This window comes from Ascidiella aspersa, chromosome 7 (genome assembly GCF_963924565.1).
Source record: "Ascidiella aspersa chromosome 7, kaAscAspe10.2, whole genome shotgun sequence".
Classification (NCBI taxonomy): domain Eukaryota; kingdom Metazoa; phylum Chordata; class Ascidiacea; order Phlebobranchia; family Ascidiidae; genus Ascidiella; species Ascidiella aspersa.
The window spans coordinates 4524917-4541738 of NC_139453.1; the positions used below are offsets into that span (position 1 = coordinate 4524917).

The 16822-nt window shown below is 35.0% G+C and overlaps 3 protein-coding genes and 3 non-coding genes across 6 annotated transcripts; 5 read left to right on the forward strand and 1 right to left on the reverse strand.

The window, feature by feature from the left end:
- The first annotated feature begins 2314 nt into the window (after positions 1–2314).
- On the forward strand, positions 2315–2799 carry LOC146137344 (signal recognition particle 19 kDa protein-like). The gene has a single exon (XM_083394117.1). It carries the CDS (start codon positions 2357–2359, stop codon positions 2774–2776), a length of 420 nt encoding a protein of 139 aa, XP_083250243.1. The 5' UTR covers positions 2315–2356; the 3' UTR covers positions 2777–2799.
- Positions 2800–3207: 408 nt separating this feature from the next.
- LOC146137345 (ribosomal oxygenase 2-like) lies at positions 3208–8742 on the reverse strand. The gene is made up of 8 exons (XM_083394026.1): positions 8423–8742; positions 7788–7957; positions 7346–7538; positions 6683–6878; positions 6040–6191; positions 5492–5651; positions 4271–4521; positions 3208–3408 (listed from the first exon to the last, which is right to left on the reverse strand). Exons 1-8 carry the CDS (start codon positions 8726–8728, stop codon positions 3232–3234), a joined length of 1605 nt encoding a protein of 534 aa, XP_083250152.1. The 5' UTR covers positions 8729–8742; the 3' UTR covers positions 3208–3231.
- A 25-nt stretch (positions 8743–8767) lies between these two features.
- LOC146137346 (large ribosomal subunit protein eL8-like) lies at positions 8768–16822 on the forward strand. The gene is made up of 9 exons (XM_083393871.1): positions 8768–8772; positions 10042–10198; positions 12187–12307; positions 13743–13892; positions 14517–14604; positions 14927–15059; positions 15534–15664; positions 16033–16102; positions 16667–16822. Exons 1-9 carry the CDS (start codon positions 8768–8770, stop codon positions 16772–16774), a joined length of 963 nt encoding a protein of 320 aa, XP_083249997.1. The 3' UTR covers positions 16775–16822.
- Positions 15119–15193, forward strand: LOC146137347 (small nucleolar RNA SNORD24). The gene has a single exon (XR_014501528.1). It is a non-coding gene; the product is annotated as a small nucleolar RNA SNORD24 (small nucleolar RNA).
- On the forward strand, positions 15884–15958 carry LOC146137348 (small nucleolar RNA SNORD24). The gene has a single exon (XR_014501527.1). It is a non-coding gene; the product is annotated as a small nucleolar RNA SNORD24 (small nucleolar RNA).
- On the forward strand, positions 16147–16217 carry LOC146137349 (small nucleolar RNA SNORD36). The gene has a single exon (XR_014501462.1). It is a non-coding gene; the product is annotated as a small nucleolar RNA SNORD36 (small nucleolar RNA).

The following is a 16822-nucleotide window of genomic DNA, read 5'->3' on the forward strand; positions in this document are numbered from 1 at the left end:
ACAAAACTAGCCTGTGGTGAGGTTTGAACGCACGACTGCCGCTCGAGAAACAACCATACGTCAATCCAGATATGGCAGAGTAGATCCCTTTAAATATGAAGTTGCTTGTACTAACAGAATGTAGAAGACATATTTGGTTAGTCTACGATGGCTATCTGATGTACTAATGATATGACATAATCATTGGTCAAAAAGTAGCTTCAAAAGGGCTAGATCACAGTTGTTGACACGCGTATGTGTGTGCATCTTTCATTTGTAGACTTGGTTGATTTTAGTGTTTAGTAATAAGCAAACTTGAGTACTTTATATACATGAGCTTTCGACTCATTGTTTCATGCTGCATTATAGAAAACTAAATTTAAAACCATTTTACCTTCCATTGCCATCATAGATGACATTTCATGAAAATCACTGGTTGTGTGATATCTAAAACAGTACTGCCTAAACTCAGAAAGTTTAATTCTGTTCTACGACAAAATGATTTCAAATGCAAAACCAACATGATCTTTATAACCAGTATACGTGATTGCCAAGACAACAGGTTATTACAAGTTACACTGCTATACTGTTTTTGTAATCATTGTAATGCCTATGTTATACATTTGAGCCTCAACACTGACATTTACTAGTTCCGTAGCAACTTGAATTATAAAGCATTTTATACATGTCCAGAACAGGAACCGAGTATCATTTTATTAACATTACGTAATGGTTAGTTCCCTAAATTCACCTTTATTATGTTACCAACGCAAGAAAGAGTTGGTTTTCTACCCTGGGTATTTCCCGCATACAAAAAGCGTCATAATATTGTTCAGTCAACCGAGACATTTATCAGCAATATGTTCAGCCACCCGAAACGCTTATAATAATGTTTATTTAAAAAAACACAATAAAATAAGAGGCCGCCTATAGTTAAATATTTCATTAAACATTTTATTTTTGTTTTTTCAACGTCAAAATTTCACGTTTTTACAAGTATTGTGTTTAATTTTAAATGACCAACAATGGCGTCGATATTTCATTCAGTTACGTGGTGGTAACAATGTTGCTTGCTTGTAAACTTTTTGCTATTTGGTAAGCGATGGTACGTTTCAAAGTAAAGAGAAGCAAAATGCATTAAAATGTGTCAGTATTTTGTTCAGCCCCAATCAAAAAAAAAATCACACTTGTCTGTTCACTGATTGTCGATAGACAGACTGTAATAAAAGTGTTCGCGCAGCGGTATTTAAAGTGTTACACCCAGAGCCATAAGCATGACCAAAGATTTGCGCTTATGTTTTTTTGGCGCTCTTTCACTATTGTACGTAAAAATTAATAAAAAAAAATTTTCTTCAAACGCCGCATACCACAACACATATTGTTTGGGTTAGCGTTTGGTTGAGGGTGGGTCAAGTTATTATTGATAATAAACATAATATTACTTGACCCACCCTCACCCAAACGCTAACCCAAAAAATATGTGTTGTGGTATGCGGTATTATTATTTTTTGTTTTTTGCATAACTTTTCACGTACAATAGTGAAAGAGCGCCGTTTTTTTTACCACTCAATACACTTCAAGTATATATCGACATGTCCAGGTTCAGTGATCGATAGGTTGAATGACTTTATCCTTATTATTAATCTAGTTTGCAGTTGATATAGCCGTCCCGTTTGGAAAGAATAACAGCGACATTTTATGCCAATGATGTAACTTTCGGAAAATAATTACAAAAAATGTTGAGTCCAAACTTCAATTCAGCATAAGTTATGACGTTATGCTTAATGCAGCTACTCGCAATGACAAAAATATTTGAAACAATATGTATTTTTGGTAATCTATTGACTTAGGATAATAATTATACTTGACTTGCCGCAACCAAAGTGCTTTTCCGTAACTTTTAGGTTTTGGGGCAATCATACCATGCCAGAAATTGTTGACTAAAAGGAACCACAGTCCTCCTGTACTGCCCCTTTATTCCGGATAATAAACTTTGGGTACCATTTTGGAGTTGTTTAACAGAATAAAATTACTGTGATCAAATGAATTACTAATGGAACAGTAGAAGAATAGCTCAAATTTTTTATAAGTTTATGTGGGTGAACAAATTTAGGATAATTTTCCCTGAAATGTGTGGCTATTACTGAGGTTGATTGTTCCACTTTTTACCCCGAACACCAGGCCAATCTGCCAATCTTTCAAATCTCAAGTCTGCCAAAGATAGACTAGAGCACTTAATAATCATAAAATCAATCACAAAAGCAACAAGTTATAAATGTGCATGATACAAACAATTAATTTGATGGAAATTCACTTTATACTTCTTTCTTTTAGCGAATTTTAACTTAAAACAACTTAAGGTTCATATTAAATCTAAATGGCATCCACTTCACAAGTCAACCTGAGCGGCCATTTGTGCATTTATCCAGCTTATCTGAACAGCAAGAAGACCATTGCTCAGGGCAGAAGAATACCCAAGGAAAGAGCCTGCGAAAATCCGACATTCTCCGAAATCAAGGATGTATGTGCCGCTGCGGGATTAAAACCAGTTGTTGAGAACAAAGTTTACCCGCGCGAGCTTTACAGGAGTGATGCTCTTTACCGTGGACGCATACGCGTACTCCTAACCAACGTGGATGGCAGCTTTGTTAATTCTGATATCCAAAGCAAAGGCGCCCTGCTTCTGCATTTGGGATCAATGATTCCGAAACTGAAAACGCGTACACAAAGGGGAGGGGGAGATGGTGGCAGCCAAGGTCCCTCCAAGTCTAAGAAAGGCCAGAAAAAGCGAAGATAACCAGAAAATGGTGCCTGTTTTTTGTTTTTGTTTATCGGTAAATATTTGCATATGGAGTTTTGTGGATGTCACAGAATTGGTGTGTGATGGTTTTTCGTGACCCAAGATGCCTGTGGAACATTCTACACATGTGTGTCTAATAGTCAGGCACATTGTGTATGTGTAAATTACTTTCACAATTGAAAGAGATAAAAGCCTAATCGTTGTTCGTGATTTTAAAATATTTTTCACGTTTTGAAAGCTAGTAACTGCTCTTGATGCATGAATATCTTCCATATTTTATATAATTACATTTTGTTTGGTGATTTTTATTTGTCCAAATAAACGAAGATTGTTAACTAAAGAAAAAAAATTACCCAAAACAGCACCATTGCGAAAACGTTGAAAAGAATAGTGTGACATTAAAAGAAAATATAGATGAGAATTGAGAAGGTAAACATAGTTTATGACATGATTTAGGATTGCTCAGTATTCAAGCATTCAATAAGTCCTTCAGCCCACAAGCCAACCAGCATATCAAGTCCAGTGTGCTTCGGAAGACCCAGTTCTTCCACCTTAATAAACTCGGCACCATTGCGCTGCAACTTTTTCAACGGCTCCATGCAGCTGATGTGAAACCGTAGGGCTGTTGGCTGAAAGACAAAATCAATAGGTTGGATTATGAAAACAGGACACAACAATTAATACAGTTATGGATTATGCCAGGGGTGGTCCGCATTTGGTGTGCATATACTTTGTGATAAAAAAGTGAATGGTACACGCTGCTAAAATCAAAGATTTTTGCAGGACTTAAAATCTACGGAGAGGTCAAAATATTGGATGTTAGAAGGTTTTACATGATTGCATTAACTTTTTTATATAAATTCCCTAAAATAATTTAAAATTGTAGTTCATGTAGCCTATGCATAATTGACTTTTACAACATATATAGCTGCGTATACGGTTATATGCTCTTTTAACTCAGTAAATTAGGCCTCAAGTGTATATAAAAAAATTGAATCATAAGGTATAATTTTTGTATCAAACTAATTTAGGTGATGTGGAAAATGTAAAGTTAAGGAAATAAAAACGTGGAGGAAATAAAAAATTATTGACCTTATTGATTGTTAATTTCCTTTTAGCAGTTTTCGTTTAGATATTTATTACGATATTCAATCCACAATGTAATTATTAGAGGTCCACAACAATACCAGTGCTTTTTTAGACTGATACAGACAAGAGTCTATCTACTTGTTCCATCATAAAACTCTTTGTGGGCATATAACTTTCCACGATGTGCAACACAGTAAACAAACAGGTTTGTTGAGCTCTTCTGGCAAATGTAATTTTTATTCCGACGTTTCGACGTCCTATAGTGTTATTTACCCTGATGAAGACGACCTGTATAGGACGTCGAAACGTCGGAATAAAAATTACATTTGCCAGAAGAGCTCTATAAACCTGACAGTAAACAAACATTAAAATATGTTAAAATTCCTAGTAATTATATTCAACCTGGACTGATGGGCTTCCAACCATATGCGTGGATCTATTGTTTGATGTAGTGTGATAAATATAAGTCTCCTCCTCATCTGCTTTGGCTGCCATGTTGTTGTTCGCATCCCAGTCCAAGAGATGACTCTCATCATCAGCATCTTCTTCGTCACTCGGTGTCTCTGCCTCCTCGGAGAGTCCCTTGCCTCTCGAGATTAAAACATGATCGGGAAACACGAAGCGTATCGACGACTTTAAATTCGGCATTTTACCTGCAAAGAAAATATGTTAAGTTGGGTTTAGGTGTTAGATTACCCCTAAATTAAACTTCTTATTGTCCTCATTTTGTAGATAATTATTCAGCCACAAATACTGACTACCAAACATACAACATGATTTGTTATATTGTTTTGTTTAAAACAGTACCTAAATATTAAGAGTGTTAAATACAAAATCATGCTTAGGCAAAATTGTATCTTTGGAAACTTTTTACATTGTTCATAATTTAGACAAAAATAAACTTGGCCTAAAATTGCAGTTGAAATTATGTAAGTCTTTTTTTATTAAATTCAGATAGTTTTTGCTATACTCAAAAGCTATTACTATACTCAAAAGTTATACTCAAAAAGTTTGTCTGATCTGTCAACTTACTAAATTACTTGTCGCTGCCTCTGCGCAGCAGTAGTATTTCAACGCAGGCCTGCAGCGAAGTTTACAGCCAAGTTGGCCTTGAAACTAGCAATTTGGCTGTCATAAGTTGTACCGAATCATAAGTTGTACCTGCTTAGTTTTGCCTTACTGATAATAAAGTCAGGCGTAATGGTCACAACATAGTAATGCGGGAGACTAATATAGCTGTAATATAAGCTTTCGGTATGCCGAGATATTAGCAATATTAACTTGCACCAAAGTAGCACAAGAAAGACTATAAAAATGACAATAAACTTTTAGCAGTGTTTCTAATTTGTATATAAATTTTTATCCATGTTTCTCATTTTTACTAAACATTATACAATATGTAAAATAAGTACTCTGCTTTAAGTTTCGTTTTTTAGCATTGATTTTACAAGTTGCGATTGAGTTTGATAGTTTTAATACATGTAGTACTATTTTTTTCATAATGGATAGGCTTGGTCTTTATTCATCTCAGCGTTACTTACTATAGTTACAACATTTCCTAAAACATAATTTCAATTGTGACAATGTTTTGTAACTTAATAACTGTGTAGTGTGCATAATTACCAACAGGGTCCTTGGTTGAAAGGTATGCAGGTAATCTATTGGCATAAAAATCGCATGCAATTGTACTGCTTCTTTCAAATTCTTCCGTGTTGCTGACAATATACTCTTTGGCAGTATCAAGTAATTGAACAAATTTCTCTGCAATTTCCTTCGTTGAATGCTTAAATGACACAAAAAATGTTATTAAACACAATTACCACAAAATATCCTGGTAGAAACTGTATTGGTTTTTAAAGCTTTTCGCTAAATCATATATATTATTTAAATTGCCGAATCCAGAGTATAAATAGATTAAAACATTGACAAATCATTGGCTGAAAAAAATGATTGCAGTACGGACAGTGCCTACAGTTTAACAGCTTATATTTTAACCAAAATTAGGCAAAAGTGTGGAATAACTCAAAATTGGTAACTTTTTCTTAATTAAACTTTTACTGTGAAACTGCAGGTAACGTTTTACATTCAATATTTATAGAACACTATTAAACAACAAAATAGTGATTGCTAAACTTAATATAAATAGGACTTAATACAAAATAATTACTAACCTTATTACGATATTGAACGGGGAGTCCATCTCTTAATGAAGGCAGCTCATCTGTGCAGAGGTCTAGTAAGTGTGGCATGCTTGTTACTAGAAAATCACCCCAACAGTGGTTCTGGTATGTGCTGATTGTAATGTGCGTCGAACAGCCAGAACCTGAAAAATTGTGACACTAATTTATGGCCTTTAGTCGACTTTAAATCCAGTTGACACTTGCTAAACAGCAGATTAAATTAATTTTTTAAATAAATCTTTATTATATTTAAGGCTGTAATTTTTATTGATTCAGTCAATCAAGCAGCAGTATTCAATGTTTTATGACTGTAAAATACTTTTTTTTACACCATTTCCAGAGATTATGACAACAGTTTTCAGGAACAGCAGGTTTTTTTACTATTGTAACAATTGCACAGTAAAGATTAGTAATTAACATTAATAATTTTTTAAGTCACAACAAAACAAAAACATTACCATATTAAATCAAGCTTATATTTTACCAAATTAATCTTTATTTTAAGATTTAACTACTTTTAGAGCATAATGGTCGAAGGTTTTAAATAGACATAATAAAAATATATTTAAGGCCATACCAAGTGGGAAGCATTTTGACTATTGGATATCTATTTATTCATTTTCAACATTACTACCTTCTTTGACTTTTGCTTCATGTACAGTGCCCCTCGGAAAATACAACACATCTCCTGGATTTAAAGTTACTTCCATAATTAATTCCAAGCGGTCCATTATATCTTTATCAAGGTCTTCACTACATTCGCGAGCAAGTGACTGAACTGGGCTGTATAATTTCCAGTCTTTGCTGCCTTGTAGTTGCAAAACAAAAACCTAAAAAATAACCGAGTTTTATATGAGATAATTACTGAGTTTTGCACATTTTTATTACAAGTTTTTTTACCTTTCAAAATTTGAGAATTTTGTAACTTGACTATTTTACAACACAACTGGTATATTTATAAAAAGTGTTACAACAACTGGTATTTATAAAAAGTGTTGCCTAACTTATTTTCCAATGTATGCCTAACTTATTTTTCAATGTATATATAGAAAATAACTTTAATTAAAAGTGTATTTTATGAGAAAAGTTAATTATGTTTTGTTTTTAAATCACGCCATATATGACTATACTGCAACTTGTAAATCAAGCTTAAAAAGCAACAACGGAAAATTTCAAAAAGCAACAACGGAAAATTTCAAAAAGTAACAACAGAAAATTTAAAAAAACTAACAACACAAAATTTCACAAAGCTAATAATGTTAAATTTAAAAAGTAACAACGTAATTTCACATCACACCTCAACATCGTCATAATGTGGGGCAAGGCCTTGAGTCCCTTCCGGCGTCATGTAAACGTTGGAACCGACCAAGCAACCAAAGTAACATTCCATTATCTCCAAAATCCTCCAAAGCTCATCGTGAAAACGCTGAGGTTGGTGAAACTGGATTGTCATGTCGTAATCCTCCATAATTGTACCAAGCTCATCTCGCCTAACAATACGCAAAAACGATGCAATTTTAGGTTATTATCTAATAAGATTGGTTAAAATGATAAATAACTTGCTTTTTACGACCTAAAAATGACATTTTATGATATTAAACAGTGTTTACTACTGAGATGTCATGGCATCCTCAGATGCTTTTTCTAATGTTTAAGAGTGCTGAAAATGAGGAAGGTGCTATGTTTTCTTACATGCGTAAGCTGAATATTACATATTATTAAAAGCAGAACTAACTTACTCGAGCAAACCTTCCTTGGGATAATTTTCTCTCACTCTCCCATCGTACTTGCATGCATTCAAGTCGGTGCCAAATGATATTTGATGATACTCAACAATTTCCTTAAGAATTTCTGGGTTGCAGAGCTTTTTAAAATAGTTCTGCAGCTTCGTACAAGGTGAATCTTTGTTCTGGAATTAGTAAGCAGCATTAAGTTTATAAAACAAAATTATATTTGCCAATTTGGGGTTCATATAAGCTTTATTATTTTAAAATTATTACCAAAAAATTTTAGATTTAAGTGAAGTATAACTGAACTTAGGAAGTGGCTATTTGCCTGGCTTACTCATCCTAGAATACACTTATTAGTGTATATACATTTATTTGGGTTCGGGTGGTGGTATTCCTTAATTTAATTTTTGGATTTTTGAATTATTTTAATTTTTAATTAACTCTTCTGTTAGAGGGTTAAAAAAACACAGGAAATGCTTAATTGCTTACCTCAATTGCACACATACACGCATTAGTGACTATATATTGATTTCAACTAATTATTTACCAAATAGCCTCTTCCCATTTAAACATAGCATTAGTCAATTAGGATGTTGCATTTTAGTTTACTCATATTATTCTTTCTTTAGTCAGTATATACCCACTTCTTCAGTTCCTTTAACTCTGTTCGCAGATGGCAAATGCAAGGGCTTCTTTTCCCAATAATTCTTAAAAAAATCGTCAAGTTTGCATTCCTCCGACAATAACGACTTCATAAAACAACAAGGTGACGAGAAATTGAACGGACATTCTTCCTCCCGAATTGACTTTAAGCAAGCTGGTCTGCCTTTTTTGATCTGCTTTTTCGGTTTAGATGAATTTCCCTTAGCCGCAGAACGCTTGTTACCTTTTTCAGATTTGGCGGATTTATCTAAATCACCTTTGGACACTTTAGCATTAGTTGCTGGCATTGCGATTTATTGTTGAGACCTGGCATTTTAACAAGACGAATGAGGTAAGTTGATTAATGCTGAGTAAAATATTTTTGGCAAACTAACACCAATTTTTTAATTAACGATTTCAGAAAAGGGCGCTGGTCTAGAATCCTACCACAGTTCTAAAATCAACGCACAAAATTTGAGTTAGGGTGCGGGTTAGCGTTTGGGTGTGAGTGGGTCAAGTATTATTATATTCTTTGTTTAATAATAATACTTGACCCACCTTAACCCAAACGCTAACCCGCACCCTAACCCAAATGGTGTTTCGTTGTGGTAGGATTCTAGACCAGCGCCCAGAAAAGCTTACTTATTTTATACTCTTTTGCTTTACAACAAAATTGTTCAATATCAACACGTAAAATAAGTGCTGTATATATATATTATAAAAAAGTGCTGTATATACATTATGTAAACTTATTACATTACGTAAGCTGGCGCTGGTCTAAAATTCTACCACAACGGACATTATTTGGGTTAAGGTGGGTCAAATATTATTATTAAATAATGAATATAATAATACTTGACCAACCCACACCCAAACGCTAACTCGCACCCCAACCCAAAACATTGTGCTTTGATTTAATAAATGTGGTAGGATTATAGACCAGCGCCCGTAAGCTTTGTTTGATTTATGTAGTAAACTGAAAACGACTTATTTTTGTTTCTTTATTATATAAATAGCGTGTAACACTAACAATTCCACTGCTATACCCACGTGTGTTTTGTTTACAACTGTTTTGACCGTACGCTAGGGGCGCTAGTTCATACTTTATACATGTGTTCACATAGTCTTGGTTGTAAAGAACACGATGCTCCAAAGAGTTTATAACCTGCTTGTTCAAATTTGATAAAACATAGTTATAATCACGTTCCTTAAATTATAACAATAGTTTGTTACATTGACTTTCTCTACTGTATCAATGTTTTACTTTCTTTGTATATTTTAACAAGTAGAGACATGAGTAAATCGAAACTAACCAAACTGTCGTAGCATTTCAAAGTGCATACTGTCAGGTCGCTTAAAGATTTATTGTACATTCACATAATTCAGTATAGCTCGCTTTCAATAAAATGGCCTACAGCGCAGTATAAACACGTGTTGCCAGTAAGGAGTGCATCGTTGACTGTTTTGCAGTAGAAAGGGCATGACTAACGTTGCAAAGCGAATGCGTTGAGGATTAAAACGGGCCAGTTAACGAGTAGGATGCAGGGAAAGGAAATATACCAGAACGACTTAAACAGGCATTTAGCACACGCACAACGAACACAGTAAATAACAAATACAGACGGTGGGACCTCTACATCATTTCCCTCCTCCCTGGAACACGAAAAAAGTTCCGAGCAGTTCGTTGGGCCGCGCTTCTTCTTCAAAATCTTCCCAGGATCCGATCACGAGTCGACCAACAACCGCAGAACGTCAGACGTTTGTGCAATATGGAAGCAGTACGTGTTGGGAATCGTGGTGTTCAATAGAGCGAAGAGCGTTCATGAATTCCTTTTCTTGGCGGCCAACGAACAACTCCAGGGGTAGATGGTTGTACGACACGATGAAACGTTTGAAATGGTACTTAAAAGGCACAACAAACAACAGTGCAAAACACTTTTGAATAGCCTATAATGCAGAACATGATCGTCTTAAAACGCAGTTCTAATTTAAGATCGCAAAAAAGTTAGTTGCTTAGAGTCTTTTGCTCTAAATACCAATTAAACGGAGGTAAGGTGCTAATCTCAGAAACGCGAAAACAAATTACATCGCCTATAGTCCACATTAAATGGGTTCCCTAAATAGCAGACATAATAACCTTGGCGCAAAAGGTCATTCTAGAAAGTTACTCTCTGCGTGCTAGTAACTTCATGTGGACTACATGACGGTTATATCACACCGTCTGAAAGGTAAATGAGGCATCAAAGGCCTTAAAAATCATGGGTTTATAATACCCAGAGCATGCTCGCTTGCAGTCACAAATGAGATAAATCTCGCGTTATGTTGGGAATTTGCAACAAGGTTTGGCCTTCTGCTCTGTCTTCCTTCTATAATGAAACATAACGGTTAAGTGACGCAGGGATTTTAGACAAAGTGGTCGGGTTATTTTGGGTGAGATATAAAACATCAATCACCATAACACGTGACCAGAGACAATCGCCCCAGTGGCTTTGACACTTTTGATGTAACGACTTCTGTAAGTGCTGGTTGAGATGGAATCTATCCGTTTATTGGTTTTGAAATTAGATATCACGATAAGTGTTCAACCTCGATAGTAATATTTTCACCTTTAAAACTTTACCAAAAAAGACCATAATTTTGCAACAATAACTATAACAGTCTTGCGTGACTAACAATTTAAAGTGTCAAACGATTTTTCTCTGCATTACATCGAATCAAACATCCAATTAACAAGCAATAACGCTGGCACAAACTTGTCAACAAACGTTTCAACAAAAGGATTTATTTGCGTGTTCATATCTCAGTCGGGTTCACCAATGTATATTTCAACAGGTGAGACATGACCACCGTGCTATCTGAACTCCACTAAATCGAAACTAAACAAACTGTCATAGCATTTCAAAGTGCATACTGTCAGGTCGCTTATAGATTTATTGTACATTCACATAATTCAGCTTAGTTCGCTTTTAATAAAATAGCTTACAGCGCAGTAAAAACGGGTTTCGCAAGTGAGGCGTGCGTTGTTGACTGTAGTGTTTTATCCAGCAGTAGCGTGACACTATATAGCACAAGAGCGACTGCGATGGGGATTAATTGAGTCGAAATGCCGACTGGATTTGCCAGAACGGCCAGGAAAGGAAATGAGTATCGAGGTGAAATATTTAACCCTTTGCCAGGCGAACACGCTATAATTACAAGCACAAACAGACATGCGTCGTTCCTCTACATCTTCAAACGGGAATTGAAAATTATGTAGGAACGACCAAATGTTACATTTTGCTGTTATACATTGACCTCTTGGCAGCGATGTTTAAAAGACTAGTTTAAAGCTCTTTGTTTTTCTCTGAAAATATATTTATTTCAACTGTGCACCCAAACAAACTAACAAGATTTATTTCCAGTGCGAACTAAACGTAGGCCTTATCTAATTTAAATACAGTATCGTGAAGTCACTAAGAATTGTCTTTTGCCTGGTTACATAATCTCTTTTAATTTTTAGGTAACATTATAAAAACGAGAATATATTAATATAATATAGTTTTTAAAACAGCCCCTTACAAAATAAAATGGAAAAAGGGGTTGTCTCGCATGGCTGCATATGCTAAGCATGTGGCGAGAAAGAAATGTTTCGATCTCTTTTCGATTCGTAGTTGAAGTGACAACCGAACAAAATGGTGAGTTCGTTATCCGCGTAAATCCGCGCTTAATTGAGCTTTCTGATGCGTTTTTTTTAACTGAAGTTAACAATGTTCGATTGCTTTTACAGCCCAAAGGTAAGAAGGCCCGTGGAAAGCGTGTGGCGCCCGCACCGTTAATGGCCCGCAAGGCCGGTGCCAAAAAAGTCGTCAATCCCTTGTTCGAGAAACGCCCGAAGAATTTCGGAATAGGTAAGTTGATTAACAACAATAATTTTATAGAATATATTATCACGAGGACTATTAATTTGTAATTATTGGTTTTCTGTGTTTTACTATCGCTTTAAAAATTTTACTGGCGCTGGTCAAGAATCCTACATCATTTTCCTCCGGGGGTTTATATTGCCAACATTAATTGGGTTAGGGTTTTGGTGGGTCAAGCATTATTGTTTTATTTATTCTTGGATGTTATTAGTCTGTGGAATTATGTTATTTTAACTAATAGCACAGCGCATAGTTTTTTCTTAATTCACTACTTATGCTTTTGAGGCGTTTTTTTGCTTTAAATTGCCTGTCTTTAATAAAGATACTTAACAATTTGCGCTGCATCTGAGTGAAACAGGTTACTTTTTTTAATCTGGTCTTAAAGCTTATGTTCTTTTATTGTCCGCGCAGAACCTCGGTTATTCTGAGTGTAATAAATTTTTTAGAATGGAAGTTATTACACTACTGGGCGGTGATCTAGAATCCTACCACAATTATTAGATCAACGCACAATATTTGGGTGTTGTTGGGTCCAGTATTATTATATTTGTTTTTTAATAATAATACTTGACCCACCCTAATCCAAACGCTAACCCGCACCCTAACCCAAATAATGTTTCGTTGTTATAGGATTCTAGACCAGCACCCACTACTGACCTGAAATTTTCGCACAAACCTTATACTGGCATCTTTTAAGCGAACATTTAAAAATAATTTATTAATGTAAAATAATAAATTTTGCTAATAATCTGTGTATAGAATTTTAACTAAACGGCCAAGCAAAAAATCTGTGGCCAAGTGCATTTTAAAAACGTTTTTTACTTTTTTTATCTGGAAACATTTACCCAAACACTAACCGACACCGCAAATATGGAAAGCGCATCTACAAGTTTTTTCATCATTTCAAAAGTGCACGACGTAAAAAAATCCTTGATGCTCCAGTCGGCATAGTTTACAGTGCACTATATGCAAGTACATTTGAAACTAAGTGCACCTGAGATGCAGTTTTTTATCCTTGATTGCACCAGGATTTTTTCAATCGTCCACCTGCGATATTGATTTTGTCGCGATACCCAAATATTGTCTGTTGATACAATGATTGTGTGTTTCTTGACCAGCGCCATGTAGCTTCCGCATAAAGTTAAGTCTTAAAAAATACCAACCAATTTAAATGTTTTTTTGTTTTTTTCTAGCAACACTAAATACAAAAACGCACAGTTGTTAATACATTGTAAAATGTGGTGTTTTTTAAAGCCATCAATGATGACAAAATAATTCTGCCATTATTATGCCAGCTAGATACTTGCAAGTGATATCAACTACCGTTCGATCTGAGATGGCTTTAAACAATTTCCCTAGATTAACCTAAATCCATTGTAACCTAAAAATTAGGCCAATATTAAAAACTTGAAACATTTTTTAGGCCAAGACATTCAGCCGAAAAGGGACTTGACCCACTTTGTACGTTGGCCGAAGTACATCAGACTTCAGCGCCAAAAAGTTGTTCTTCAGCGACGTTTGAAGGTTCCTCCTGCAATTAACCAGTTCAGCAGCACACTTGATAGGCAGACTGGTAAACCTTTTTTAAAACCATGTTTATTGCTGTTTTTTTTACCTTGAATAATAATAAAGTAAAAGAATAGTTACAAAAGTAGGTTATATTTCAAACGACTATTTGTATTAAAAGTACTGAAACAATATTTTGGTTGTTGGTTGAATTGATTTTAATCGAAACTGCCAACATAAAAATCACCTAATATTATTCAAGTGCATTTGCTTTAAGAAAAATTAGAAAATAGTTTCATTTAACCAGCATACTAAAATTGTTGCTGCAAATAGGTTCACCCCGAACCCTTAATTAATTAAAAGTATCATGGTGATGATTTTATCCACATCTGTCTTAGTTGTCCATGACGACACAACCCTTACCTAATCTGAAATGATACTAACATCCATAAGAACAACCTAAAATAAGATTGCTATTTTGTTTGCATTTTTTAACTTGTTGAACATTTTTGTGCAGAAATTCATAAATATTGCTGTCCCTTGTATTGACCTTAAGTCTTGCAAGTTATAGTTGCCTTTATTTTCAATATTGTGCAACCGCACCAGTGCATGTGCTTGCATATGACATGACCAACGTTGGCCTTGTCATTTTGCTTGTCGTGCACTGAACGCATTCTCGCTACTACCACAGCTGCGTCGTTGTTCCGTCTCTGCAAGAAGTACCAGCCTGAGACCAAACTCGACAAACGCGAGCGACTTCGTAAGAGGGCTGAAGAAAGGTTAGTTACTATGATGAGCAACAAACTTCTGTACAGTTTTGTGTTTTGTAATAGTGCAATTTCACACATTATTGAGGAAAAATGCTTATGATCAACATAAGCTGCTTTAACGATTGTTACACCACAATGTGCTAAGTTTCGTAAAGCTACCAATGATGACAAAATAATTCTGCCATTATTATGCCAGCTAGATACTTGCAAGTGATATCAACTACCGTTCGGTCTGAGGTAGCTTTAAAACTCTTACTAACAATAATTCTAGTTTATTAATGTTTTTTTTTTTTGACTTTTATTTGTAGCAAACACTTATTGTATACAACAGGGTCGCTGGAAAGCCAGACACCCCTACACGTCGCCCTCTGGTGCTCGCCAGTGGCGTCAACACGGTCACCAATCTGATTGAAAGAAAGAAGGCTCAGCTAGTTGTGATCGCTCACGATGTTGACCCCATTGAGGTAAAGTTTTAAATACACTTTCAAGGGCATAAATATAGCACTATTTACCTTTTCTGATTGGTCTGTGATGACAGATGATATTTGCTATCTTGATTTACCGTGATTACACAGCAACCACCAAGATCGCTGAGACCAATCGGAAATTTAAATGTTTCCTAGCAAAACCCCCCTACGCTTATTCACTTGCAATACATTCCCTAATTAAGCTTGCTTCAAGAAAAATTGGTAGTTCAAGTCTTCGAACTTATTCCTTAACTTAAGTTAGAAGTGTATCTTAAAACTATTAATGTTTTAAACGCGGTGTTTATAGTATATTCAAGCTATTCCCAAAACATCAGGTAACCCAATTTTAGTTTAAAATCTGTAAAAAAACATAAATATTTTTGTGTTTTAACCTGAAATACCTCAAATTGATTCGCTATAATTCTGTTTTGAAGAGTTAGTATTATTATCTATCCTTTTATATGTTTGCAGATTGTGTTGTTCTTGCCAGCCCTCTGCCGCAAGATGAATGTTCCCTACTGCATCATTAAGGGCAAATCCAGACTTGGAAGACTGGTTCACCGCAAGACTTGCACCTGTGTGGCTATCAGCGATGTCAACAAGTAAATATTAGTTTTGCAAACCTAGCAAGTTAATGTCAACATGTAAATATTAGTTATCCAAACTGGCAAAGACTTTAGAATAGAATAGATATTTTCAAAGAAAATTAGGTGTACACCTTTGTGTTAGTTGTAAGTGCCTTGAAAACTATTTAAGAGATGTATACCAACAATGCCAGTTTATGTTCTGTATCAATTTTTGATACTATATAGAACAATATTGGTCTGTGATGACAGATGATATTTGCTATCTTGATTGACCGTGATTACACAGCAACCACCAAGATCGCTGAGACCAATGAAACAAAATTTGATATCCAACATATTTTATTGTTAATCGCCCTTAAACCAACTTTTAAATATTTATTTAGTGAGGACAAAGGCAGTCTCGGAAAACTTGTCGAAACCGTGCGAACCAACTACAACGACAGACTGGACGAGGTAATGCCTTGTTATCTAGTTATTTTTAATAGTGTGATGGTATGTTGCAATGATGCTTTGTTGAATTTCTTCACCTGAATAAAACAGGATGACACCTTTTCATAACCTGAGCAACTACCAGGGCTGCCACAGTAATAACAAAATTCCATGCAGATTAATCCCTAACGTTAAACTATGTTAAATAATTGACTTTATAATAAATTTGTTTATATTTTCGCCCTTTATCTTTAAAAATTCAACCTGCATTTAGATTTTTCATCATATAATAAGTCTCAGCCAAGTCATTTATAAAAAAGCAAATTGTTTTATGTACAAAACATAAGATATTTACCCAATTTTATAATGAAAAATACCAAATAAAAGCACTTTAACGAAAGTCAAGGTCCAGTCAAGTCTATTTGTCAAAAAAAACTTCCCAACTCAATAACAACACCGCTTGTAAGGACTTGTTTTTAAATTTATATGAATCGTAAGATAAGTGGCAACCCTCTATGTGATAAAGACTTGTAAGAACTGACATGAGATGCTAATTTATCTTGCTAATTTACTTACTTTTATTTGCAGATTCGTCGCCACTGGGGAGGTGGAATCATGGGCAACAAATCCGTCGCTAAAGTTGCCAAGATTGAGAAAATGAGGGCGCGGGATCTTGCGCAGAAGGCAAACCTATAAACGCCTCCGTGCTTGCTGGATTGCAATAAAAGTTCCCTGAAAATTTAA

What these genes read in the sequence shown, in the direction of transcription:
- LOC146137346 (XM_083393871.1), top strand. An exon ending in CCCGAAGAATTTCGGAATAG is followed by an intron (nt 12,308 to 13,742) that starts GTAAGTTGATTA and finishes AACATTTTTTAG; the next exon opens with GCCAAGACATTCAGCCGAAA. An exon ending in ACAACGACAGACTGGACGAG is followed by an intron (nt 16,103 to 16,666) that starts GTAATGCCTTGT and finishes TTTTATTTGCAG; the next exon opens with ATTCGTCGCCACTGGGGAGG.
- LOC146137345 (XM_083394026.1), bottom strand. Translation starts at nt 8,728, where the DNA reads ATGCCAGCAACTAATGCTAAAGTGTCCAAAGGTGATTTAGATAAATCC. An exon ending in GAGTTAAAGGAACTGAAGAA is followed by an intron (nt 7,958 to 8,422) that starts GTGGGTATATAC and finishes TACTAATTCCAG; the next exon opens with AACAAAGATTCACCTTGTAC. An exon ending in CACATTATGACGATGTTGAG is followed by an intron (nt 6,879 to 7,345) that starts GTGTGATGTGAA and finishes GTTATTTTTTAG; the next exon opens with GTTTTTGTTTTGCAACTACA.
- LOC146137344 (XM_083394117.1), top strand. Translation starts at nt 2,357, where the DNA reads ATGGCATCCACTTCACAAGTCAACCTGAGCGGCCATTTGTGCATTTAT.